The following is a 27,933-nucleotide window of genomic DNA, read 5'->3' as shown; positions in this document are numbered from 1 at the left end:
ACCAGGAGCTCAAGGAGGAGGTAGCTTAACACTAGCATGTGTTACTCTAAAATATTCAATAGTTTGTTTACTTATTTTATTTATTCAACTATTTAGTGTATTTGTTACTCTATAAATTTATTATAATTGCACATGCAATCTCTCTCTCTCTTTCATACACACGCGCGCGCTCGCGCAATTCAACCATTAGAGATTATTTGCTCTTGCTTCCAATCGAATCCATCACATTACCAAATCAAGTAGGGTAGAGGGACATCGTTGTAAATTGGTCCGTCTCCTCCTCCCTTGCTAGATTAAAATTTTAAGGCTAGAAATTTAATGAGTTTTACCTGTAAGGAAATTAAAAGGATGGGAGAGAGACCAAAAGATTCGTCATCTTAGGTGGCCTTAAATTGGGTCTTGGACCCTAGGCATATAACCATATGTGCACTCATATATATAGCAAGAAGCATCTGTTGGAGAAGTAAACCAGAAAGTACACCAAGAGCACAAGACATGGTCTTTAATAAGTTTTTTTTTTACCTCGATAAATAAGAAGTAGAATTTCAGAGAGCTATACACCAAAAATACACCACTCAGGCAATGAGCCATATGCCTGGTTCCCTTAGATGCCTATAACTTCTGAAGCTAGCTGAAGCAAAGGATCCAATGTGTTAGGCGAAAACTTGCGTGCAAATAGAAAACAAATAGCCCCCAGATGGCCATTATAGGAGCAACTCCCATGTTCCCGTATCCTTGTGATGAACGCCTCAGTTATGTCACCTTTTCCGAACATGGCCGGATGTGGGCCACCCCTTGACCAGTCAACCCATGTCACACTCCTGTTCGCAATTTGCGAACTGAACTCTATGCTTAACATTGTAGGAAGATAATGCTCATCTACATAGCATGCAGGCTTACAAAACTCCTTAAATTTTGGATAATATGATGTATCTGAAACTATGTAAATGGCAAGTTGCCTGTTTACTTCAAACCATTGAGAGCCTTTCCTCCACTGCTCTAAGCTGACAAGGGGCATCATATTCCCATTATACCTTCCTCTTCCATAAGGTCCATGATCATCAAATGAACCTACAAAGCTAGTTTTTGAGATAATTAAATGGTTGTACACAATGGGGAAAGCATAGAGTGGGACACACGTTTCCGACAAAAGAATAAACCTCTCATTTGCAAAATCTAGTAGGGCATTTGCAAGGAGTCGCCTCTCTGCATCACACATGGTTATGTCACCCCATCGTGCATCCTGCATTTCAAATCAACAAGATCTGATTACTGTATGTGCTCATCGCAAGCCTAAAATCTTAATGAGCAAACATGAGAGAGAGAGAGAGGGGGGGGGGTGGGGTGCTGTGGGGAGTCATAGAGTTTAATAAGATTACATATACTTATTATCAAGGAATTGGAGCAACGATTTCTCCTTCTCAAATACATTAATGAATTCTCACGTAAAACAATGGAGAGTCAGTAATCAATCAGCTTGCCAGTCAACTGCAGAATGAAAAAACAGATCAACAAGAAATCTTCTTGTAGAAAGAGCCAGCCACATTTTCTTCAGCTCTTGCTCTAGCACAAGTCTGAAGCTCTTGAATACATGCTTTATTTTCCATGAGATGGGGACCAGGGCATGTCAAGCAAGATTCTACTAAACTAATGGCCTCACAAATCACCCACCTTGAGCCAACCTCCTCCTTTCCCTGTCTAGAGCCTATTCGACCACCCCATACAGGAGCAGCTAGGGAGAGAAGCAAGGAGCATTCCATCACAGGAAATCCCTACTCTTGGGGGGGGGGGGGGGGGTGTACCGTGTCATTGGTCTGACATGGACCTTGTCCTACAGGAAAAAGAAAGTCGTATCCTAGAGGGATAACGAAGACTTGTTCCAGCAGTGGGACAAGAGAGTTAACTGATAACAATGCTTCCTAAGATGGGGGATTTTACATACTAATTAGTAGAAGAGCTCTTCAGTTTGGTCCAGTAGTCTAGTATGATGTCTGGATGATTTGAATGGAATGTGCTTGTGACTCTTACTTTTTAGCATGGACAAGCCTGAGATTTAATTGCAAGTGAAACTGCTTACAGGGCCATAAACGCCCATGACATCAAATTGTTTTCTTATAATTGATGGGTACAAATTTATGTGTTATGCACGTGGTAAGTACCCTTTTAATTTTATTGCATGCGCTGCTGGTTAATACAAGCAAAGAAAAAATTTGGTTATCTTTATTTATTAACAAAAATAACTTGTGCATATTTGCAGCAGCTCCTGGAGACATTTGGGGTGACCGAGTGTCGTCCAATTTCTTGTCCGATGGATCCTAACTCCAAGCTCTCCCGTGATGATCCCTCTCCCCGCTTTGAGGACAATACACATTACCAGAGGCTTGTTGGTTCTCTTATTTATTTGACTTACACCAGGCCCGACATTTCTTACAGTGTCAGTGTTCTCAGTCAGTTTTCTTCCACTCCTCGACATTCTCATTGGCAGGCCGCTCTGAGGGTTCTCTGATACTTATCCGGTACCTTGGACTATGGTCTCTCTTTCAGAGAAGGCACTGAGCTTGTTGGATACTCTGATGCTAATTGGGCAGGTGATCACGATCCACTTCTAGTTATTGCTTCACTCTTGATTCCTGTTTTACTTCTTAGAGATCCAAGAAGCAGAATACAATCTCATTATCATCTACTGAGCTTATCTGGATAGCTATTGTGAGCTATTATGGTTGTTCCAGATGTTGAGCAATCTTAATGTACTCTCAGATTCTCCAATCCGTATTCTTACGGACAGCTAGAGGGCCTTGGCATTGGCTCGACCTTCATCCTTGCATGGCAAGACCAAACATATTGAGGTCCACTTTCACTTCGTTCATGAGCTGGTCGTCGACGGCATCAGTAGACTGGAGTATTGTCCTTCTCCAGACAACCTTGCTGATCTCTTCACCAAACCTCTTCCTCGAGATACTATTGATCAACTCCTTACCCGTATGGGAGTTGGACCCCCGTGCTAGAGGTGAGAGAAGGTGTTGGACATGTCATCTCCAGCATTTAATGTCCATTTTATTTCCCCTGTTATCCAAATATTTATCTGATGTTATTGGAGGTTTTTCCCATATTTCTTAGGTTATTCTAGGCATTTTTATCAGTCATGGACATTTGTCCTCCAATCCTATTGGCCGGCTAGACCTTGTAATTATTTGGCCCTCCTAGCTCTATTTCACATGATGAAACCCATGCCCGGACACCAGACAGGTGGAAGAAGACATAGGGACACAGTCCATAAGGTATGATTAAGAAAAAGCACCATTCTTGGTCAAAAAGCAAGAAAAAGTAAAAAGTCAAACAAGGTTGACCGCAAGCCAAAGGCACCATTGGAAAGAGGAGACTAAGCCGGACCAAAAAGCTAAAAAGCGCTTTTTCAAAAAGCAGCTCCAAGGCCAAAAAGCAAGGCCCTAAAGCCAAAAAAGCAAAGCATAAAAGAACTTTGGAAATCCGAAAGATGGTCAAAAGTTTTAGCAATATTTTATTATTAAAAAGCAAAAAGGAAAAAGCAAAGAGTAAAAGGACAAAAAGCAAAGCAAAAGAAGAAAACAAAGCAAAAGCATTGCTTTTGGCAAAAAGCAAGGATCCTCTCAAGTATAAAATAAGCATGAACCCCGCCCTTTTCAGGATCGTGGGGGCTTATGGAAGGGCAACTGTAACACGAAAATCTTATCGATCATGAAAACTGAAAATACACATAAGCATGACACACAAAAGAAGGATGACAACTCTCCACAGTACACCACACTAGGAGCCAGAAGATGGGCTGACCCCCCCCCCCCTCCCCCCCTCCTTTATGGTTAGACTACCAAAAAGGAGTCTGCTTCCAAATACAACTTCACGGGTGCCCATGGATTCTCCACTGTCTAGCACCTATCTCTTCCAGTACAGTATGAAAGCAAAAACAAAAACATATGCTGAATTCGAAGTCGTTCCTCAGCACAAGAGAGCGTTCCCGGCATAAAGCACATGCATGACAACTATGGACAGCCCATAGCACTTCCACATCAGCCCAGGACAACTCTGCATCTTCACCTTCCTCCTGTATGGCTCACAGAACAAGTCGACCAGCTCTCAAGAGCTGTTTGCAGCAGTTGACCAGCTCTCAGTAACCACAGAAGAAAGCCACCAGCAGCAGCACACAGCCTAGAAGTCTTTGATCAGAAGAGAATCTGTCCAGATGAATCGACCAGCCCTTCTTGCCTGTTTTATGACCTGTCCAGCCACTTTTTAGGGCTGTAAAAGAGTCGGCCAGCAGTAGGGAAGCATCCAGTAGACGCCGGCCAACATCTCTAGTCACTTATAAGTGTGTGTGAACCTGCACCCATAATTATTAATGTGTGAAATCATAAGGTTGTAAATTGGGTTTTTAGGGACACTTACCACCTGCAAAACACATGTAGACCACCTGTCAGTCCCCAACAGGTATGCACATTAACGTCCACAAGGTGCCCAAGCGTCCCCAACCCTATGGACAATGCAGGCAAAAATCTCAGAATTTGTCCAAGCAAACAAAACAAGTCACCCAAAGGAAAAATCAAAGTCATGCACACACGAGTGCAATTAGACTAGAAGAAACACCCATCTGCTCAGTTGTATTAAATAAAATGTTCAAGGCTCATGATCCTTCCGGAACCTTCCCAGCACATAAATACAGAAGATCTCCAGGATAGCTAGTCCCAGGGAATCACATCATGTCAGGCTCCATGAGCCATACATGTACACCATGTTAGGCCCCCCAACCCACACATGTACTATCATGTCAGGCTCCATGAGCCATACATGTACTGTCATGTTAGGCTCCATATGCCACACAGACACACCATGTCAAGCTCCACCAGACATACATGTATGTCATGTTAGGCTCCATATGCCACACATGAGCAGTAGAAAAACAGAAGCTGTGAGGAATTTTGTGACATTCCCCCCGGCTTCTAAGCAGTTGACCGCAACTGAAAAGCTTCCAAGTAGGCCTTCAGAAGCTCCAGATAATCTGTAAAATAATCCTTATCTATCCATTTTGCATCCATAGCCTAATAGTTTTAAAACTTCACAAGATACCTGCGTACTAGCTTGCCATCTGCATACTTACACTCTTTATGAAAAACTATATGCTCAAGTTGCAATACCTCCTCAATTTTATCCACCTCTTCCAAAACTGGTTCCATAGGAGGTGGTCCCACATATGGCCTCAGCAAGCTGACATGAAATGCATTATGTATTTTCCAGTGATCGGGCAATACCAATCTATAAGCCACTTCATTTATCTTCTGCAAGATTTGGAATGGCCCATAATACCTATTTGAAAGCTTAGGAAACCGGCCTTCTTTGCGTGGCCGCTTTCAAAGACATGCTTTCTCAAACTTAAGTAATATCCACTCACCTTCCTTGAAAATAACCTCTTGCATGTGCGTGTCAGCTACCTTTTGATGCTTAGCTTGAGATCTCTCTACGGCTATCCGAACCTATGCAAACGCAATATCCAAATCTCGAACATACTCATCTGCTGCAAAGATTTCATCTTTTGTTCGTAAGATAGGTGGAAGCACCACCTTGCCATAGACTATCTCAAACGGAGGCTTTTTAGTTGAAGAATGCACAGCGTTATTGTATGCAAACTCAACCAGAGGCAAATACTTTTCCCAATCTAACTTCTGCTCAGATACATAATACTTGAGCAAACCAAGTACAGCTGAATTTGCAATTTCACTCTCACCATCCGTTTGAGAACGATAAGCTAATGCAAAACTCAGCTTTGTGCCCATGTTATCAAAAAATGCCCGCCAAAATAAACTGGTGGTCCGAGGATCTCTATCCCCCACAATAGATTTGGGCATACCATGATGTTTGAAAATCTGAGCCAAAAATAACTTTGCCATGTGCTCTGGCTTGATTGTTTTCTTCACATGAATAAAATGTGCCTGTTTGCTAAAGCAATCAATGATAGTCCATATAGCATCATTACCATGTGCCGATCGCAACAAGTCCATAATGAAATCCATGCAATGCTTTTTAATGAAATCCATGATTCCTGTGGAATGGGTAAGGGCTAAAGCAAACCAAGTGTTTTGTGCCTGTCAAACTTGACTTTCTGACACACTAGGCACTCACAAACATAAGCTTCAATATCCCTGCGTAGAGCTGGCCAAAAGAAATAGCTTTCTAAAGCCTGTGAAGTAGCTAGAATACCACGATGACCTACATATGGAGGAGCATGACACTCTTCCATAACCTTTTGGCACAATTCTTGGACCACACAAATACGGTTTTGCATCATCAGAAAACCATCTCGAATCAAATAAGATGAGACAGCATTACCATCATTCAAATCAGCCCAAATAAGCTGAAAATATGTGTCCAAAGCATACATATCCCGCATTCCTGACAAGTCCTGATAAGAAGCGGTAGTCACTGCATGCACTTGAGGCCTACATGACAAAGCATCCGCTACCAAATTCTTCTTGCCTGCAATATGCAAAATCTGAAAATGAAACATAGACTAAATGGAACCACCAAATACTCATATAGACCAAATGATGTTCTGAAAGCCATTTTGTGCACATCTTGAGGTACCACTCTAATCTGATGGTAGCCACTCTTAAGCCGGTTAGTACCAAAATCCAATGACTCCAACTGATGTTCCCAAGTATCCATAAAACTTTCTATACTCAATCCAATCCGGACAAAGTAATCCCAAGATACTCCCACACTGAGGAGATGATAATCCTTCAATGGGCGTATGGTGGCAGAACGCCAAGGATTGAAGGGTTGATAGCCGCCGGTTGAAGGGGTGGAGAGGTTAGTTGGTGAGGATGATGATGACGATGAGTCTTCACAACTTCTTTCGCCTGGAGTCTTCTATGATCCACCAAGAGGGTACATGCTCCTTTAAATACTTGAGGGGATTCCTACTTTTTACCACGCGTTGCTTTTTCCTTTTTCCACTTGGATTTTGTTTTATTCCCATGCTTTTGCTTTGCCTCCTTGCTTTTCCTTTAATAATAGTCAAAGTTCTTGATTCATGCTTTAACAACTTCAGGGCCTTGATTTTTGGCCCTAGAGCTGCTTTTTGAAAAAGCCGCTTTGAAAAAGCCGCTTATAGCTTTTTGAGTTAGTTCGACGTGCTCTTTCCAACGGTGCCCTCTGCTTTTTGGTCAACAAAGTTTGACTTTTGTTTTTTTCTTGCTTTTTGACCCAGTCCAGTGCTTTTTCCAATTCCAACTTTAGGAACCCTGTTTCCATGTGTCCACCCATCATCCTATCCATGTGTCTAGGTATGAGTTCTATCATGTGAAAAGAGCATGGAGGACCAAATAGTTACATTCCCTCGCTCTTACATCATAGTTGTCCTCAACTGTGGCATGCATATGATCATGGTACTAGCCCCATCTGGTGCTCTTGTGCATCTGGTCATTCCTCATATATGTGGTGTCTTTTGCCCCTCTGGCAACATCTTTATGCCTTTCTTTGACCGATGTCCTTGTTCTTGATGGTACATTTTCTTCATAGCCTGTAGCAGGGGTTACATATTAAATGCATACTCACCTTCTGCAAAAACTAGACACAAGCTAGTCAGCAAACAAGTATACATCATTCACGTCTACTAGGTATTCCAGGTATTGGCCAGGTAGGAAACCTATTCGTTACAGTGATCTTATTAAGAGCCCTGTAATCAATGCACATACACCAAGAGCCATCCTTTTTCTGAACCAAAAAAATTGGGGAGAAAAAAGGTGATGAGCTAGGTCGAATCAAACCCTTTTCCAAAAGCTCTGCCACTTGCTTCATAATCTCCTCTTGTTGAGCCTGACTCACTCAATAAGGAGGTCTATAGGTGAACTTCCTGGCATGATGTCAATCCTATGATTTTCCGGTCTCTCTAGAGGTAGCTCTCTTGGAAGAGTATCTGCAAAACAATCCTCATACTTCTTTAGGAAGTCTTTTCTTTCATGATCAAGAGTTGAGAGTGACTCATCACCCTCAGATTCCTTTGTATCTCTTACATATATCAAGTACGAGAAATAGATTGCTTTATTGCTTTAGGAACTTGTACATGACTAATGAGTGGAATGGAGTTCCCCTCAACTCCTACATTTAAAGTAACATTCTTGCCTTTAAAAGGAAACCTAATCTTATTTCCAGCCCAATCAATGGCCGGATCTATCTTCTTATGCCAAGGCATACCCAAAATCACATCACAATGTCCAATTTTACCAACCACAAAGTTCTCATGATCCACAGTCTCCAATCTGTAAGCAGAGCTTTCACAAGATAGGAGTCACCTCGGCTGACATTCCTTCAAAAGCGGCACCTGCTATAATAGGAGTTCTAAACCTATCCAAAGCGAGGTTCATGGCTTCAACCACTCGTGGATGTAGTGGTGGGTAGCTCCACTATCGAAGTGGATAAGTACTGGTTGGTTTGCCACTTTGCCCCAAGCTTTGAAGAGTTGTCTCTTCTCTGGTGGAGTATCATCTTGATGTTGAAGTTCTTTAGATAATGCAGTACTTTGGGGCGCGTCGTTTGCTTCTTGGTTCGGTTTATCATGACATTTTGCAGCCATATGTCCTTTCTTTCCACATTGGAAACATTTACCTTCTTTAACATAATCTTCGAGTTGCTTGCGAGATAGCCTCTTTTGGTACAATGGGGGTTTTTCCTCATTTTTGTTCTTCTTTTCTTGTGACTCGTTCCTTGCTTGAGATCCCCCTTTGAACTTCTTCTTTTGGGACGAGTCTCGATTCTCATTCTTTGATTTACCCACCATCCAAGGCATATATAGAGCTTCGGCTTGCAAGGCTTTGTCTTGGGCTTCTTCCAAGGTTTTGGGTCCCATCATATAGACTGCTTGATAAAGCTTTGGTTGCAATCCATTTACAAACTTTCGCATTTCCATCAATGGTGGAATAGAAGTATATGAGGTAAACTTCTATGAGACGGCTGAAAAGTTATTAAGATATCTTGCCACACTTTCTCCCGCTTTTTGTTTTACCTTATCCCATTCCTTCTGTACATCTGCCTAAAAGGTAGCACGAAGAACATGGTTTTGAAATCAGCCCATAAGGTAGGTTCGGTCCCTTCTTGGACCACCTTTAGCCACCAATTCAAGGCGGCATCTTTTAAGTACATACGAGCCACAGAGTTTGGACTTTTCAGAAAAGTCCTCTCCTCCAAAGGTGGCGTCAAACTGTTTGATGAAGGATAGAGCTTTCTGAGTGTCCTGCTTTCAATCAAAGGTATCAAACTTTACGCTTTTCTCTCCTGGCTTGAAGTCTACTTTGCCAGTTGAAGGCTCCTTTGCCTTCTTCTCTTTTGCTTGGTCGGAAGGGGCTGCATCTGATAGAGCCGGTCTAGGGGTAGCTTCTCTCTGTCCTCCGTAAGTGATGGATCGGGTGACTCTGGGTTCTCTAAAGGAAACCCCTTTACCTCGTAGGTAAGCTTTGGCGGCTTCCACACCTTCGGATTCAGTGGTCTCGTCTTTGATAAAGTCTTGAAACATCTAGACTCTTCTGTAGTCTTGTTTCTTCTTGGCTCTCCAAGCTAGGAACTCTTCATCTTGAAGATACCTTTTGAACTTTTGAAATTCTCGATATTCAGCTGATGTCATGACTACAGTCTCATGGGAGACAGACTGGCAGCCTTGGGTCTCTTCTGGATGTCCTGGGTTGTCTTCAAAGTTGTTCCCTTTTTGAGGCCCGTGGTCTCCCTCAACTCTCAACATGGTTTTGTCACTCCAAAAAAGATTTCTTCAAGAGAAATCCTGCTCTGATACCACCGTAAGCCCAATGAACCGTGCAGTGACAGATGCAACCATGTGTACGAGAGATAAAGATAGAGAGAGAGAAGGGGAAGAGAAAAATGGGAATAGGAGATTCACACGGTACACCACCCTAAGCGGGGAACACGCCCCGCCCCCTCTTCATCAGGAATTTATTTTAGGAACAATCCACGGGCTTCTCCAAGCCAGGAACAATACAACAAATGAATACAATATCAAGCAAATGTGTCGATGTCGAGATCAGGCCGAGGTCAATGTCGAGCCACAAGATAACTGATGATGCGGAGCTCACCACGAGGATGACCCACAAGAGGCTTACACCGGGTTAGTACCGAAATCCAATGAATCCAACTGATGTTCCCAAGTATCCACAAAACTTTCTATACTCAATCCAATCCGGACAAAGTAATCCCAAGATACTCCCACACTGAGGAGATGATAATCCTTCAATGGGGTTTTTGAGAGTCACAGCACAGTAAAAATCAGGGTGGTACTTTTGGCATAAATAGTGTTTTTACGGGTAGCAGTAGAAGGTGTTGCTGTTCTTTATAACAGTAGGTAGCACACAGGTTGGCGAAGCTGCTGCAGGGTAGAAACAGCGCACAGAACCACACAGAGGCAGCAAGTTTGCAGGAGGCGCTGCTGGGCAGAGCGTCGCAGGTGGCAGCACTACTGGCAGAGGCCTGGGATGATGCTGTTGACGGCAGCGCAGCAGAGAAACGACGGTGCTGCTACTGCAGATGGTAGCGCAACAAGTGGGGCAGGTGCTGGCTACAAGGCGGCGCTGAGTAGCAGTAGGCAGAGGTGGTGGTGGCATTAGCGCTATTGGCGGCGCACAGTCCTGAGCAAGGTGGCGAATAATGGCGTTGCAGGTACAAGCAACGCACAGCAGCAACAGGTGAAGGCGGCGGGAATCGGCTAAGTACTCCAGATAGGGGCATATGGTGGCAGAACGCCAGGGGTTGAAGGGTTGATAGCCGCCGGTTGTGGTGGAGAGGTTAGTTGGTGAGGATGATGATGAAGATGAGTCTTCACAACTTCTTTCTCCAAGTTTCGCCTCGAGTCTTCTATGATACACCAAGAGGGTACATGCTCCTTTAAATACTTGAGGGGATGTCTGCTTTTTACCGCACATTGCTTTCCTTTTTCCACTTGGATTTTGTTTTATTCCCGTGCTTTTGCTTTACCTCCTTGCTTTTCCTTTAATAATAGTCAAAGTTCTTGATTTATGCTTTTACAACTTCAAGGCCTTGCTTTTTGGCCTTGGAGCTGCTTTTTGAAAAAGCCGCTTATAGCTTTTTAACTTAGTTCGACATGCTCTTTCCAACGGTGCACGCAGCTGTACAAACCCCAACTGTGATCTGCTCCTGCGAGCTCCGCCTCTCCCCCTCCCGCTGCTTCTCGCCGTCGCGCCCCCCTCTCCCCCCCGCCTGTCCCCCGCCTTCTCCTCCGTCCTCTCCCCCGCCTCCTTCCTCGCACCCTTCCTCGCCATCTCTCCCCCGCCTTCTGCCTCGCATCCTCCCCCGCCATCTCTCCCCCGCCTTCTTCCTCGCAACCTCCCCCGCCTCCTTCCTCGCATCCTCCTCCGCCTTCTCTCCCCCCCCCCCCGCCTTCACCTCCTCCGCCTCCTTCCTCGTTTCCTCCCCCCGCCATTTCTCCCCCCCCCCGCCTCATTCCTCGCTTCCTTCCCCCGCCATCTATACCCCCCGCGCCTTCTCCTCCGCCTCGCTTCTCTCCCCCGCCATCTCTACCCCCCCCCCCGCCTTCTCCTCCGCTGCGCGGCTCTTCCCCCCCGCCTTCTCCCTCTCCTCCCCTTCCGTCTCGCCCCTCCCCCCACCACTAGCTCCCCCGCCTCAGCTCCCCCCCCCCCCCCCCCCCGCTATCCTCTAACCTTCCGCCTCTCCGTTTCCTCGTAGGGCTGTGTCCCTCCCGTTGGTGACCCCGGTTTCTGGCCTTTTCCCTCTAGTGGACTCCATGGAAGCCGCTCCGACTACCCCTGCCGATTCCGGTCTCCGTCTGGAGTTCACAGCTGCAGATCATCAGTTGTTTGTTTCCACAGTATCCGCTCTTGAGGCCTCCTCCTTGGTCTGCAGGATAGTGGGTAGCCATCCGATGCGGAGAGAGCTTCGCGACCTTCTGCAAGGCAGCCTCGTTGGCGTGCCTGCCAAGATCGTCAGCGTCAATTTTTTGGGACGTGGCTACTACCAGGTGAATTTCGAGCCCCCCCAGGCAGCTCAGATGGTGCTGGCTCGGAGCCCCATTGCCCTCCGCTCATCCCGGGCGTTCCTGGCACGATGGACTCACGGTTTCGACCCCACTTCTGACCCGCTAGCAGGCGCGACAGGTTTTCCCATCACTATCTGCTTTCCTGGACTCCGTAGGGAGTACTTGCCCCTCTTGTCATCCATTGGCAAGGCGTTCGGGCAGGTGGTGGAGACGCCTCAGACAGCGGCTTCAGTGATAGCTCGGGCAGCAGGACTCCCGGCCATTCGTGTTGTGGTTCCGTCACCGGAGTCCCTCCCAAAGATGATCCTCCTCCCTTGTCTTTCTGGAGGACATCTGATACAGCACGTGGAGTATTCAGGCCTCCCCGGCCAGTGCTACACCTGTCGGGAGATGCGCCATCTCGCACGCGCCTGTCCCCGCAAGGGGGTTCATCCTTCACGCTCTGCCGCCTCTGGACCCCCTGCAGGAGACCCGAGGGGTGGCCATCCACCTCAGAGACCGGACATCCCTGGCTCGTCTCAGCAGGCGCCATCATCTCACGAGCAGGCCCCGGCGGAGGATGCCACGACGACCCAGGAGGCTGGCGGATGGCAGGAGGTTCGCTGGCGGAAACGCCCGGCCCGCAGGGACCGTCGCAGACGCCAGCAGGCAGCACAGGCTGGCGGACAGGCGACTCCGGCTGGCGTCCAGGCACCTACCCGCACTTATGCTCCAGTCAGGGATAGGCGGCCAGCAGGTCCCACCCCAATGGACGAGGATTCAGACTCAGTGCCCGTTGAGGCCGCCGGTGGAGCCCCCCACGTGGAGACCCCGCTCCCGCCTCCCCCCGCGGGGGGCCCCCCCCCTCCATGGAGCAAATTCCTGAGGATCCCAGGCCGCACTCTGCGACCCCCGGCTCCTCTTCCCCTCACCCGGAGAGCACTCCTTCCACCCCCCCCCTCTCCCCCCCCAGCCCCCCCCCCTCCCGCCTCACCCGGCGGCCCCCCCTGACACCTATCCTCTGGCAGATGCTTCTCCATCCTCTCCTCGCTCTCCCCCCTCCTCTCCGCGAGCCCCCATCCCTCCCTGGAGAGACCACCCACTGCCCCGGGGCAGCGCAGCTGGGTAGGCCAGAGTTCAGTCCAGCAGCTGTTCCACCGCCACTCCAGGCCGGTGGAGATGGCGATCCTAGCTTCGCCCACCACAGAGTTCTCTCCAGCCTCCCCTGGGGGGGCCCCCGCGAGTGATGGGGCTCCCAGTGGATTACAGTTTTTTCAGGTGCCTCCAGCTGGATGCTGGCCCGTTCGAGACACTGGTCGCGCCCTTGCGAGTTTGCGTGGTGTGCCGTCCCTCTCGTTCTCCTTCAGTGGTGAGCAACATGGTGGCCTTCTCCTTTCCTCTCAGTGTTGCCCCAGACACAGCATGGGATTGCAACTCTGTAGAGGAAGTTTTGCGTGATCAGATACTGGAGTTTTCTCACCACTTCAGTGACTTGGGGCTCACAGACCTATTGCAGACCCGATTACACTCAGCCCGCATGAGCTTGTTTGGTATAGGAGATTGGCGGGCGGATCCGGTCCACACCTCAGTTGAGGCGGTGCTACTGATTCTCCTCCATGCTGCCCCGAGGGTGCAGCCTACCTTTAGATACATATATGCAGAGGATTGGTCTCACGCCTATGCCCTGGTCAGGACGAAGGCGGAGTGGGGCTGGACACAGGGACAGGTCACCCTCTTTTTGGAGAGACTCCGCACCCGGACAGACAGTGACTATTCTCCCTCCAAGCCGGCGCCCAAGACTCACAGAGTGGAGGGCAGATCATCCGGGCCGGCTGAGAGGGGTGAGCCAGTGGCGGCTGCTTCACTTGCCATAGCTCATCCATGAGGATCCTCTCATGGAACATCCAGGGTCTCGGTGGACATCGCTGCCACATTGGTCGGGGCAGACTTCGCCAGGAGATCCAGAGGGCTCTCGTTGGAGGACCCATAGATATCTTTTTCATCCAGGAACACCACCTTTCTACCGAGCGTACCCGCACCTGCGGGAAGATCTTGCCAGGCAGGAGTCACACTTTTTGGTCACCGGCATATGGCTCCCAGGGGAACCAGGGTGGAGTATGCATCTCAGTCAGCGAGCAGCTTCTATCTGAGGTTGTGGATTCTGGCACTCTGGTCCAGGGTCGAGCGCAGTGGATCATCCTTCGGGTTGGGGAAGACCGCATTGGCTTCCTCAACTTCTACGCCCCTAATGGGGCGACCGGGAGAGCCGAGTTCTGGACCACCATTAGGCAGTCCCTCCCCATGGCAGACCATTGGTGCCTAGGGGGGGATTGCAACATGCTGGAGGATGCAGAGGACAGGATGGGGGGCAGCCAGGAGACCATTCATGGGCCGGAGCTCGCTGCCTGGGAGGAACTAGTGCTGCAGGTGAGAGGCCAGGATCCGTGGACGCTCTCGGAGTTTGGCAGGTTGCAGGGGAGTTTATCTTTCTCGCGCTCGGATAGACGGGCCACAGGAGTTAACCTTTCCCGCATCGACAGGTTTTACATTGATGAGTGGGCTTGTGATAGAGGTGGCACTCTGGGCATACTTGCAGGCTCCTCGTTTTCAGACCACTTTCCAGTGCTTCTCTAGATCGAGGACCCTACGAGAGGAGAGCGAGGCCAGAGCGTCCGGATTCCAGATTGTCTCATAGAGGAGCCCGAGATTGCGACTAGAGTTGAGCAAGTCTGGCAGGAGCTGCAATTCAGGAGAGGATCGGCAGCCAGTGATCTTGCCAGGGGCTTGCAGGAGATCAGTAGGATGCTCAAACAGGCTGCCCTGGACCGTCTGGTGGCCTTCAGAGAGCAGGAGAGGAGCCTGCGGAGGAGTCTAGCATCCCTTCAAAGACTCCAGGAGAGGGATCCTACGAGCCCTTGGATTTCAGAGCAGATGGAGTCAGCTCGCACAGAGATCAGATCCATCGAGGAGAGGAGGGTGGAGTTCCGATTCCATGCTCGGGCTTCTTTTTGGACACAGGCTGGAGACAGAGTGACTCAAGATTTCTTTGAGGCGACAGGGCCTCGCTTCAGACGAGAGGGTCTCAGGCGTCTTCGGCAGGCTGATGGCCAGGTTGTGGTGGATCCCCCCAGGGTTCGGGCGATAGCCACGGATTTTTACAGGGATCTGCTCTCTGCTGAGCCAGCAGATGACAGGGTGAGAGAGGCTCGGGAGGCAGTCTGGAGCTTCACGAGACCGGTTGTGCTGGCCCATTTGCAGCACTCCCTTCTCTCCCCCTTCTCGGATACGAAACTGGAGGAGGCTCTTCAGGCACTTCCTCGGGGCAAATGCCCAAGAGAGGATGGTCTCTCAGTGGCTTTCTTCCAGAGGTACTGGGGTCTCTTGCATAGGGGTTTCAGATTGGCATTCCAGGAGATTATGGAGTCGGGAGACATGCCGGACAGCATGGCAGAGGGGTTGATTCACTTGATCCCCAAAGAGGGAGGAGACAGACTAGAGATTAGACAGTGGAGACCGATCACCTTGCTAGGCACGGCCTACAAGGTCCTAGCTAAGGCGATCAGCAGGCGGCTTCAGCCTCACCTTCCGGACATCATCCACTCCACGCAGACAGGCTTCATCCAGGATAGGAGCATCCTGGATAACATCTTCTCTTTCTGGGAGGCTACGGCTTTGGCTAGATTTCGGCAGGAGGATCTGGCAGTGCTCCTTCTCAACTTCGAGAAGGCATATGATCGGGTGGACTGGGCCTTCTTGGAAGGCACTATGGAGAGGATGGGCTTCCCCCCTCAGTGGATCCGTGGGGTCTCTGCACTCTACACATCGGCTCATAGCCAAGTGCTGATGCAGGGCGTGCGCGGAGAGAGGTTCCAGCTCTCGCGCTCGGTGCGGCAGGGGTGCCCCTTGGCGCCCTTTCTTTTTCTTTTTGTGGCGGAGGCCATGAGCACTTTTTTGACGGCACAGGATACAGGTTTGCGGGGCCTCCAGCTCCCCATTCGCACCTCGGAGGAGCTCCTAGACTCGGAGTTTGCGGATGACACTGCTGTCTATCTTCAGGGAGGAGAGGAGAACCTCCACCGCTTCGCCTCAGCCATGGTCAGGTTTTGCAGAGCTTCGGGCGCTTTGATCAACTGGTACAAGTCGTGTGGGTTGTGGGTCAGTTCTATGCCCCCCCCCGACTTGGAGGCCAGTTGATGGTTTTCAGTGGCTGCCCCCGGCACTACAGTGCGCTATTTGGGATGCTTCCTCGGAACGTCAAGCACAAATTGCCGCACAGATGCAGGCTTTACAGAACTCCATCTCTTTGTTGACCACTACCCTATCTACTTGTCATGTGCATGATCAATGCCATGGACAACCTTCAGGTGCTGATCCAGAAGAGGCAGCCAGAAACCAGATAAGAACCAGAAGCTGGAGCAAGGAGTGCAGATAAGGCAGCAGAATTAGACTTGGAGCCAGGAGATGGATTGATGCGCTGTCAGCTGAAGCTGAACCAGGAAGGGCTGTCGACTGCTTACAGAAGGTGGGCGGCTGGCCAACCAGAGGGCAACGCTGAATATCGTGGATAAAGGGACCAAGACTGCTGGCCAACCAGCAGTCGGCCAGTTCTCCAAGGAAGTAAAGAAGCTATAAATAGGCCAGCATGCTCCTAGATAGAACCATTCAATCCTCTAGGGATTGGGTCAGTGGGAGTCCCATAGGGGGACAGAATTTTGGGTGTTATCACCTTTTCTTCAAGGCAGCCTAGGGCTTAGACAAGTACCTTTTTGTACTATATGAATATACCTAAATTTCCAGCACATCTGTCTCTCTCTACTCTCTCACCATATCTACGTTTTGCATCAGATGGTTTCCAGTAGTGTTTAGGGCTGAAAGAAGACTCCCAGAGCTTCCGCGTGTTACATTGGTATCAGAGCATCAGGCTCAGCATAGCTAAACACTGATTCAGTCCCAACCTGATTCTGATCCAAATCCAAAAAACTCTGGAAGTACCACTGTGCTCTAGGCACGGTTAGCAACCATAGATCCAAAGCATCCCACTAGGTCCAAAAAACCATCCTCCAAAACAACAAACCTGCAGAACTGACAGGGGGAGGGGCATCCTCAGAAGCATCACAAAGAGAGGCAGAGGTAGACTCCTCACAATGAGGAAGGGAAGCAGGAATATAAACTGCAGTGATCCAGCAAAAAATAGCACTCCACCGCCAACAGAAGGCAAGGAACATGAAGAAACCGGGAAACCGTGGAGGCCAAGAACAAAACATAGGTATAGATACTCAAAATCAGCAAAATGCTGACTGAAATCAGAAATTCAAAATCCTTCTCATGTACCAAACTGCCTCCAAAGCCACAATCCAAACAAGAAACCCCCTCTGTAAGTGATCTGTGTCCACTGGAGAAGAAAATGCAACCAAACAAGGGCTACAAACCTGAAAATTCAGGCCAACCAGTGTCCACACCTCCTATAAGGAAAAACGCTGAAGAGAAGGTACCTTCGGGTCCAACAGATGAAGGCCAGAGTGAAGGTAGAGCTACCAACAAGATCAATTCAGAAAAACGCAGCAACTATGGCTGCAAATTTGAAAACGCAGAGGTATACGGGGCAATAGAAAGGGTTGAATCTAGAAACGCAGAAGAAATAGGGTACCACCAACCCTCAGATCTGCAAACAGCATCAGAAAACCTGTAGGAGAAGAAAACGCAGCACATGTACGGCCGCTGTCCTGCACAGAACAGGCCGCCTGCACTACACGGGTAGATGAATCTGAAAACTACTGCAAAACTGCTGTAGACAGCCACCTGTAGAAAACGCAGCACACTAGGTGCTACTGCCTTGAAAACAGTGCAAAAAACAGGTGTGAAGGGAGTCTCAAAAGGTCAAACCGGCTATGGATGACCATGGGCTGCTGAGAACAAACGTCAGGAAGAGGCAGGCGACCAGCAGCAATGCTGAAAAAAACGCAGATCTGTCCACCTTGCTGAAAACGCAAAAACATAGGAGGGAGAGGAGGGAGCATCCAACACTGAAGATCACCGGCGCTCTGATACCATGATAGAATGTGCAGCAGAAGAAGGGAAAGTGGAAACACAGGAGAGAAAGTGAGAGAGAGAGATGGAGAGGAAACACAGGTGAGAACCTGCTCTCAATATCATCATCCAAAGGAATACATGTCCCGAGCAAGAGGGGAGAAAACCTCGTATGTGAGGGACTGCAGCAAACAATGCTAAGCAAGCAGTGAGAAATGAGGGAGGCAAGCCAGCTATATATATGCCCATGAGTAGGCAGCCGACTGGAGATAAAATCCTCCACGACTGGGGAAAATACCCAAGACTCCATAAAATGGGGAATAATGTGGGAAAATATATGTGAGGGGTGACCAGCCCCTCAAGCTAACATGGTCAGCCCTAGAGGCTAAAATAGGACAGCAAACAGGAAGCCAGTAAGAAGGGGATGATGTCTAACAAACCCTTCTCTCTCCCCCCTCTCTCTCTATCTCTATAGCTCTTGGACACGTGGTTGAGTCTGTCATTGCACGCCCCGCTGGGCTTACAGTGGTATCAGGATTTCTCTTGAAACTTTCTTGGGGTGACAGAGCCATGTCGAGAGTAGAGGGAGACCAAGGGCCTAATGAAGGGAACACAACTATGAGGCCAATACAAGACTTCAAGATGGGAAATGAGACCAGAGCCATAGCATCAAAAGAGTACCATGACTTTCAACAGTTCAGACAATTTCTCCAAGATGAAGAATTCCTAGCTTGGAGAGCTAGGAAGGAAAAGGACGAAAGAAGGGCTCGAATGTTTGAAGATTTCATCAAGAATCGAGCCACCAAAGCCGAAGGAGTTGAAGCTGCTAAAGCCTATCTTCGGGCCAAAGGAGTCACCATTGCCGAAGGATTTAGAGCTACCTGCTCTATTTCGCATGGAGAAGACAAGGAAGCTGCTCCTAGGCTTTCTCTTTCAAATGATGTTTCCTCGGGACAAGTAAGGGAAAAAGAGGCAAAGAAGCCAAAGAGATCGGAAGATCATTAGATTGACATCATGCCAGGAAGTTCGATGAATGGTTTACAGTGGTGCTTAGCCCATTGCATGTTTCGACAAATAAAGCTATGGAATCTTTGTGGACCAAAGCTGAAACAGAGCCCTTTTATCCTTGGCCTGCCAAAGTTAGGATTCGGGGATGATGGAATATGGACTATTATTGATAGATTCAGTAAGCAAGCCCACTTTATTCGCGTGAAGAAGACTATTCGCACAGAGCATATGGCGAGATTGTTTATTCAGCAAATTTTCAAACATAATGGATTACCCAAATCCATTGTAGGGGCTAGAGATCCTCAGACTACTAGCTTCTTTTGGAGCTCTTTATGACAACATGGAGACAAGGCTGAATTTCTCTTTTGCTTATCATCCTCAAACAAATGGACAAAGTGAGATTATTATTCCTGCTCTTTGGGATTGATCTTACCACCTATCTTGCCGACAAGAGCCTTCTAGTCTAGAGTAAGGCAAGGTCCGCTGTTCGATTTCTCTAGCCATAGACTCTTGGCTTCTAGGGTAGACCCTGGTTGGGTCTAGTTATGGCCCTTGCTAGAGACACTGGCTGCTTTGGCTACTCCGAGCTAGGTCGTCTTTGGTTTTTCATTGTTATACTTCACCTCGGCACTCTACGCAAGCGAAAGTGCCCAATCAAAAGTCTCCGGTTCAAACATATGCACATCCCACTGGATTTGCGCCAAACCATAGAGAAATTTACCTCTTTTGCTTGAATCCAATTTTTGCAACTGTAAAGCTAGGTGAGTGACTTTATTTGCAAATTGAAGGACAGGTAGCGCTAGCGCAATCCCCGATACTCATCCTCAAATCACTTAAGATAGTGAGGCAGTAGAAACCGCTTCTTGAGGTCAATGACAAATTGGTGTCACAAATCTAGGCATGTTCTTGTGTGACAGGACTCCTAGGATTCCAAGGTGCCTAAAAAAAGTACAAGTACTGAGAATGAGGTATTTCCACCTACATGCAAGTGCATAAATCATGGATGCATGTGAATGCATTAGTGGATTTTTGTTAGAGAATGACGTGTTTTTGTGTCCTGTCTGCATGGATGTGTGAAGGGATAGGTAGGGCCGGGGACACCTAGTGCCCTTGTTTGATGACAAATTTATGGTATTTTACGGGGTCTAAAGCATACAAAAAGAGGCCAAAAAGGGTACATTTTATGGTGACCAAATTATAAGCTGCTAACAATATTGGGCACCACATGTGAAGTGGGCAACTTTTTTAGCATTAAGGGCTCATGTGGTGAAAGAAAAGAAGGGGAAGTTGCCAGTTTCCTCCACAAAAAAGGAAATCTTCCATTTACGTGGGCTTTCCAAAACTGACCCACCAGACCCATAAAGCAAGTTGACGTGCTCTCTCCTTTGGCCATGATCAAACGGAGGCTCGCTGGATGGCCCTTCCCAGCAACAGCTCTTATGTGTGAGTTTGTTTTTCTCTTTTTGGAGGACCTGGCTGTACAGTACTGTGCCTACTATACGATTCTATACCTGTTGTACGGCTCTTCCCAGGCGACGGCTACTACTGAGCGATGCTCTTCCTTCGAAGATCTTCATGTACGGCTGATCCCAGCCACCTGTTGTATGGTTGATTCCTACTGCCTGTTGTATGGTTGATTCCGACAGTTTTGCCTGCTATACGACTTTTCCCCCGACTGCTGTACCTGCTCAGCTGTGGACACCTTGTTCCTGTTGAGGGTTTCCAAAAAAGGGCTGCAGGGTATCCAGGCTCCTGGACAGGATGTATGAGACAACCCGACCTCAATGAAGATACCTCCGTAAATGCCTTTGTTACTAGATAGAGTACTCTCCATTGGTCGTCTTCTCTATAGTTGCATCATGGTCCTTAGTAGATTCTCTCCTTCAAGAAGCGAGAGAAGGTTGCCCATTTGAAGTCTCTTCAAGAGTAGAGAACAAGGATTCCTTGAAGGCTTTCCAAGAAGCATTTCACAGAAGGCTCTCCTAGTGGAGAGAACGGTTCAGTGAAGATTCTTCAAGAGGAGTAAGCTCCCAGGTGTACCTAATCTTGGCTGTATAGCTTGGATAAGCCCTCTCTTGTTGTTTGTCATTATTTTCATGCATGTATTGGAAATCTCATGCATAGCACTCTCGTACTTGTACCTAAGAAAATACTATGAGGAATAAATCTTTTCCTAAGGGGGGCTCGTCCTGTTCCGGCCACAGTAATGTGTTGAGTGAGGCTAGCTTATCTTAAGTGTCATTTTTCTCATTCATTTGCAAGTTGTCATGTGCATCACAGATGCCATGGACATTTCCAGGGCTAGATCCAGAAGAGGCAAGCAGATAAAGACTAGGAACCAGATAGAGTCAGAATGTGGAGCACAAGACACAGAAGTGGCCAAGTTGGACTTGGAGAAGCACCAGGGGGCAGTCGGCTGAGTAAAGGAGCTGTCGGCTGTACCAGGAAGCAAGGTGGCTGAAGGCGCATGAAGACAAAGCCAAGATATCCAAGTCGGCTGAGTGAAAAGCCATTTAATGAATTCAGAACTGGCCGACCAGCAGTCGGCCAGCTCCTACCTTGTCCAAGAGTGCTATAAAAGGCACCAAGTGCTCCATGTTTGAGTCATTCCACCCACTAGGGGTGTGGGTCACTTAGAGGTCCCATAGGGGACAGAATTTAGGGTTAGGAACCTTTTTATGAAGGCAGCCCATGGCTGCAAAGACATGTACCTTTTTGTACCATAGTATATACTGAAATTCCAGCACTTCTCACTCTCTCTCTCTACTCTCTCTCTACCTGCGTTTTTGCATCAGAAGGTCTTCAAGAGTGTTTAGGGCTGAAAGAAGACTACCCAAAGCTTCCGCGCATTACATTGGTATCAGAGCATCAGGCTCAGCAAAGCTAAACGCTGAATCAGTCCCAGATGATGGTGTACAGGTCCAAGGTACAGGAAAGTACACGGATTCGAAGCCCAAGGCGGGAACACAGATCGGGAAGAACTCCCAGGAGGTTTGTTGGTGGTGTTCCACAGTGCCAGATGGGGATGGCAGTTCCGTGAGCCAGATGGGTTCTAAGGGAACGGTCCCAAGGGAGGTTGATCCTCCAAGGGTGATGTGAGAGTGCCAGACTCAGTTCCAGGAACGAAGACCAAGACGGTGTTCAGAGCCAGGGCAGGAATGGATTGTGGACTAGAGGAAGACCAGATGCATAGATCTTCATCAGAGACAGAGTGGTTTGGAGAACAGATCGGATTTTCAAAGAAAAAGGTTTGCCAAGGATGGAAGATGACAGAGGGACTTCGGAACAGGATTGGGATGATGACAGTCATCCAAGAGCAGGTTGGATTCCCGTCATCAAGTTTAGCAGAGGGGGATGTCATGTGCATCACAGATGCCATGGACATTTCCAGGGCTAGATCCAGAAGAGGCAAGCAGATAAAGACTAGGAACCAGATAGAGTCAGAATGTGGAGCACAAGACACAGAAGTGGCCAAGTTGGACTTGGAGAAGCACCAGGGGGCAGTCGGCTGAGTAAAGGAGCTGTCGGCTGTACCAGGAAGCAAGGTGGCTGAAGGCGCATGAAGACAAAGCCAAGATATCCAAGTCGGCTGAGTGAAAAGCCATTTAATGAATTCAGAACTGGCCGACCAGCAGTCGGCCAGCTCCTACCTTGTCCAAGAGTGCTATAAAAGGCACCAAGTGCTCCATGTTTGAGTCATTCCACCCACTAGGGGTGTGGGTCACTTAGAGGTCCCATAGGGGACAGAATTTAGGGTTAGGAACCTTTTTATGAAGGCAGCCCATGGCTGCAAAGACATGTACCTTTTTGTACCATAGTATATACTGAAATTCCAGCACTTCTCACTCTCTCTCTCTACTCTCTCTCTACCTGCGTTTTTGCATCATGGTGCGTTTTTGCATCAGAAGGTCTTCAAGAGTGTTTAGGGCTGAAAGAAGACTACCCAAAGCTTCCGCACATTACACAAGTGTATTCAATCTAGGATCAGTACTTTTGGGTGCCTACGTCGTTACAATTTGTCCCAAACGTAGGCAGCAAGTCCATAATTGGAATTGACCTAGGCCCAATGAGTCCACCATGAGATGGCTTCCCCCTCAATGTAACAACTAGATAACACCACCTTCTCTATGTTTAACTTCCTACCAACAGCAAAGTAGGCTTCAAACCATAGTCACATGGAACGGGAATGGACAGATGGAACGGGGGTCTGTTCTGGGACAGGCACGAGAAGCCGAAAAGAAAATGGGAACGACACATCATCACCATATGGCTACCATTTGCAAGCGAAGGAGATGCAAGGGCATATATTGCCAAGACTTTTAGATGCAAGGTCATACACCACTCTCATATGATATGATATGATCATAGAAAAATACAAAAATTCTCATTTACTCAAAAATTAGACCCAGAATGCCTTTAGCCAAGGATGCACATTTGCAGAACGGGAACGAGAACAACACAGGTTATAGAACGCGTTCCCTCGTTCCCAAGGCTATGGAACGGCGTTCCATGTTACTATGCTTCAAACTGATGAATCCAAGTACACACAGTTGTGGGATCGAGTTTACTGTTATACTTACTAAAATTCACCTTCTCATGAAGATGAGTCGAAGAAGTCAAGAGTACTATCCGTGTGTCGAGAACTGCAAAGTATCGCTTGTGCTCCACGCATCGACGTTGGTCCTCTAGTGCTACAACGTGGGCTACCACTTGTGTTCGAAGCTCTACCTCCCGTACCTACAATTCATGTAATGCACAGGAATGTTGTGTTCACTCCTCAATGAAGATAGCCGAAGCTCAGATCTAGGAAGGGACCTCGGTGACGACTGGCGAAGGAGGGGGAGGAAAATGGGTGTCAAGGTTTCTTGAAGAGGTATCCTTTTCTCCAAGGCATGTACAGAAGCCATACATGCCTGCATTTGTCCCCCTTGTTGCGCTATGATTCACATAAATTCCCGGAACATGGCGTTTGTGTCATCACTGACGACCTGGCTTCTAGAAGCGGTCACTATCGAAGAAATAGTTTCTGTTGGGATCTGGTGTTCTCTCTCATCGTCGGAATTCGCCATAGTGAGAGTGGCCAAGTTTTTCCCTGACAGCAACAATACCATCCACTATGTGTGGGGGAAACGTTTCCGGTCGCTTCCGGAGGCTAGAAACCAACCGTCCTTCGAGGGACAGGAGTCACACCAGAATGGGAGTGCAACCGGTGTCTAAAAACCAACAACACAAGAGAAAAAAAATCGTCTTTTTTTTTTTGGCTGAATCTCTTTACCAAAGGTAAAGCTCTGGTACCACTATAACATGTGGAAGCTCACAGATAGGATTACACTTCAAATAATGCATATTCAGCACCTTGGTTCCTAACGATTGCACGATGTAGCGGAAGTAAGATGCGGAAGCTCACAGATAGGATTACACTTCAAATAATGAATATTCAGCACCTTGGTTCCTAATGATTGCACGATGTAGCGGAAGTAAGAGTGCAAGAGAGAGAGAGAGAGAGAGAGAGAGAGAGAGAGAGAATCACAATAAAGACACGGTACACCCAATTGGGTCCCAAATACGAGGGCAGGGCCCCCACCAAGGATGGTGTATTTGATTTATTGAATGATGAGAAAAAGACTCAAATCTGTAGATCTTCCCTTGGTTGTAAACCTTCAGCCTGAAGATGATCAGGTTCTTGACCTTCAAGTTCACCTTTGCGTTATGCTCCCTTTGGCTGTCGTGACCCTTGGAACACTTCAGCACTTTACTAAGCCCATGCTTATATAGTCAATTAAGATGCTGGGTTCTAGTGGCTGTCAGCCTGCTATTATTCCTTCCACGACCTGTTTTATGCTCTTTAAATAGGCACCTTTGTCTCGCTCTTGGCCACCTTGCTCTGGCTGCTGTCCAGGCCCATGGCCTTGCTTGGCCTGGCCGCCTTGCTGCTGGCCTTTTATGGGCTAGCTGACTGGCTGCCCAGGCCTTTGGGGCTGGCCGACTGGCTGTCCACGCCTTCTAGGCCTGGCCAACAGCCCATGCCCACTAGGGACTGGCCGACTGGCCCCTTGCCTTCTTCTAGAAGCTGACCATCAAGGCCCATGCCCTATAAGGGCTGGCCACCATGCTTAGGGCTCGGTCACGAGAATCCCTAAGAGTGAGTGTGTCCATAGAGAGGACAAACTGTCTAAGCTTAACATGGAGTTTTTGTATGTTGGTTTCATAATACAGGTCTCAGTAACACATTTCAGCAAAAAAAAACCTTACATCCATGCCATTTTCAGTTAAGCAGGAGGGTAAAAGCAATTGGAACTGATAATGGCGGCGAATACACATCATCAGAGTTCACAAATTACTGTCAAATTCATGGAATTCAACACCAGTTTACAGTACCATACCATCCTCAACAAAACACCCGCTTTGGATTTTAAAATTTAGTATTCTTCAATTTTCAGCCTTATCCCACGTTGGCAGACTTGTCAATATAGTGTTTGCTCATAGGAGTTTCCTTTCCTGGCAACTACAACATCCGTGTAACCACAAGAAGGATCCCCCCCTCTAAATATTGGCCAATGTCCTTCATCACATAGAACGTCTATGGACCCCATAAACTCTGCTTCAGGTGGTCTTATATGCACTCCCTTATTTATTACTGTCTGCAGTAGCTGTTGATTGTAAGAAATAGACAACCTGGTACATGTAATTGATGAATCACGACTGGTGAAAACTAGCAGGCACAGCCATTACACATGGGGGGGTAGGAAGTAAAGTCAGCGAGTTTTGGTAATAGCTCATACTGTTATGCTTTTGATGAAGGCCAAAAAAACTTTGTGAAAGGTACCCATCCATTGGAGGATGCCGTAATGATGCACATCAGGTACCAACCAAAGTGCATTCATTCTGGGATTACCTAAGTAATATTGTATGAGCAGCACTGTTGAACCTTCTATGGGTCGCTGAAGCTCAAAAAAAATACATCTGCTTGAAAACTTGAGCACTTATTTTATAATTGTAGTTATTTCCATCTTATAGAGCTTCAAAAATGAAGCACTTTTTAGGACTATCCCCTCCACCCACTGCATGTGTGCATGTGTTGTGTCTATATAAAATATACGCATACATTTATTTATTTTTAAAAGTAATTTTTGTATTAAAAAATAATTTCATACATGTCATGTGTGTGTGTACACACAGACCCACCCACCCACCCACCCATCACCCCCCCCCCCCCCCCCCCCCCCCCCGGGCGGCGCGATGGAAAGTTCAGGTTCATACTTGAACAAAAACCTTACATGCAATCTTAACTCCATGAGTGTCTACCCACAAAGCTTCACATCATCCACTCCATGGTGCATGGCAAAGACAATAAAATTCCCACTCATGTCATCAGCACACAAGAGTAGGTGTAGGTTCATGCATAAAGATATCACCACCTTTGTGGACAAGTCTTCAAATACAAACCATCATACTGAGTTCCTATCACTTCTCTAGAGGTGAACAGTAGACTCAGCCCTGATGAAGCCTAGCACTGAAGAGAAAACACGCGTGCCACCTAAACATAGACATTCACAAGAATTTGATCAATGTTATCTATGCATAGATCAAGCCATTTACCGCACCACAAGTCCCCCTCAACATAGACATTTACAAGAATCCGATCAATGTTATCTATGCATAGATCAAGCCATTTACCATACCATAGGTTTATAACCAATAGATTGTGTACCTTATCTATACGAACTGTAGGAAATTTTGATGAACCAACGTAAGAAGAGCTATGGAACACTCACCTTGCTCGGAATTTGTCTGCGATAGAAGACCGAAGAGGGGGGAACATCAAGTGTGAAACCAGGATGTGTATGCACATAGACGGAGTAGAGGCCCTCGTTCCCTTTGAAGAATCTCTCCCACAGGGGTGCAAGAGGCAATGGGCCCCTGGTTAGAAACATGAAGGCCACCTTGGCCACCCTCCTTATGGGCATCCCTTTCCTTTTGGGTGCCATCGAAGCCAGCCACAGAAGCTCAGAATCAGACATGTTGTGATGAATTGAACGCCCTCCAAGCCAATCCTGTGGCTTCATCCACTGATACATTTTAGGGTTTGGGTTTGGGTTTGGGTTTTGTCTGCACAGAGCCATGGAGTTGGAGAAGAAGGAGGTCCCTGGAGTTACATACTGAGACATGTGTAGGGCAAACAACACGCCCAAGATCACCCCCGCGCCCAGCAGGATGAACATGAAGAGCATCTTGGCGAGCTTGATAGGCCATTCTCGCTTCACCGATCTAATGGATTCTCGCAGCAGATGGCTATTCTCTTCTGCTGCTGCTGGTGATGGTGATGGTGATGGCGATGGCGCAGAACGCATTTGCATTATTAATGTGTTGGAGATGAGTTTCCAACCACAGCAGATCATACACAATCCTGCTCATCCGCTCATAATCATCACTGCATTAGTTGTAATGCCCTCGATCCCAAGTGCAGTTGCCCTAATCTTGCTCATATGCCATCACCCTTATCTGGAAAAACTAATCTGCGCCACAAAATAAAACCTAATCTGACAGGAAAACTCTTCCACCAGCCGCTAATGGACAGGGTGATGAAGAACCTCTGTGAAGACCCAAATTCAATACAGAAATCTCTGTTGAAAACTAATTTGGCAGAGATGATTGTTCAACAGAAAAGTGTGAAAGCTCTGAAGAGATGATCTACGGGTTCAGAATTGCAGCAAGGTCGGAGAATAATTGCAAACAAAATTTGCCTCTTTGAAATCGACGGTTTAGAGTCTAGAACACGTCCACTAATGCTCAAACGAAACCTCCAGACAGTTAAACCCTTCACCATATAATTAATGATTTACGAATATATGATGCCAGCATGTACATTTGAACCCAAA

At 47.6% G+C, this 27,933-nt stretch overlaps 2 protein-coding genes across 2 annotated transcripts; one reads left to right on the top strand and one right to left on the bottom strand.

Annotated features, from left to right (window-relative positions):
- Nucleotides 1–496: 496 nt before the first annotated feature.
- On the bottom strand, nt 497–27,933 carry LOC147613294 (glycosyltransferase BC10-like). The gene is made up of 2 exons (XM_086782580.1): nt 26,830–27,933; nt 497–1,243 (listed from the first exon to the last, which is right to left on the bottom strand). The coding sequence occupies exons 1-2, from the start codon at nt 27,451–27,453 to the stop codon at nt 605–607; spliced, it is 1,263 nt and encodes a 420-aa protein (XP_086638706.1). The 5' UTR covers nt 27,454–27,933; the 3' UTR covers nt 497–604.
- LOC147613295 (uncharacterized) lies at nt 13,855–16,587 on the top strand. Its single transcript, XM_086782111.1, has 3 exons — nt 13,855–13,955; nt 14,870–15,256; nt 16,501–16,587. Exons 2-3 carry the CDS (start codon nt 14,951–14,953, stop codon nt 16,585–16,587), a joined length of 393 nt encoding a protein of 130 aa, XP_086638237.1. The 5' UTR covers nt 13,855–13,955; nt 14,870–14,950.

Source organism: Cibotium barometz, chromosome 44 (assembly GCF_041138505.1).
Source record: "Cibotium barometz isolate CiBa-2024 chromosome 44, ASM4113850v1, whole genome shotgun sequence".
Lineage (NCBI taxonomy): Eukaryota > Viridiplantae > Streptophyta > Polypodiopsida > Cyatheales > Cibotiaceae > Cibotium > Cibotium barometz.
This window is presented reverse-complemented; position numbering and strand designations above follow the sequence as displayed.

What these genes read in the sequence shown, in the direction of transcription:
- LOC147613295 (XM_086782111.1), top strand. Translation starts at nt 14,951, where the DNA reads ATGGAGTCAGCTCGCACAGAGATCAGATCCATCGAGGAGAGGAGGGTG. An exon ending in TCTGGAGCTTCACGAGACCG is followed by an intron (nt 15,257 to 16,500) that starts GTTGTGCTGGCC and finishes ATGCGCTGTCAG; the next exon opens with CTGAAGCTGAACCAGGAAGG.
- LOC147613294 (XM_086782580.1), bottom strand. Translation starts at nt 27,453, where the DNA reads ATGATCTGCTGTGGTTGGAAACTCATCTCCAACACATTAATAATGCAA. An exon ending in GCAGACAAATTCCGAGCAAG is followed by an intron (nt 1,244 to 26,829) that starts GTGAGTGTTCCA and finishes TTTGAAATGCAG; the next exon opens with GATGCACGATGGGGTGACAT.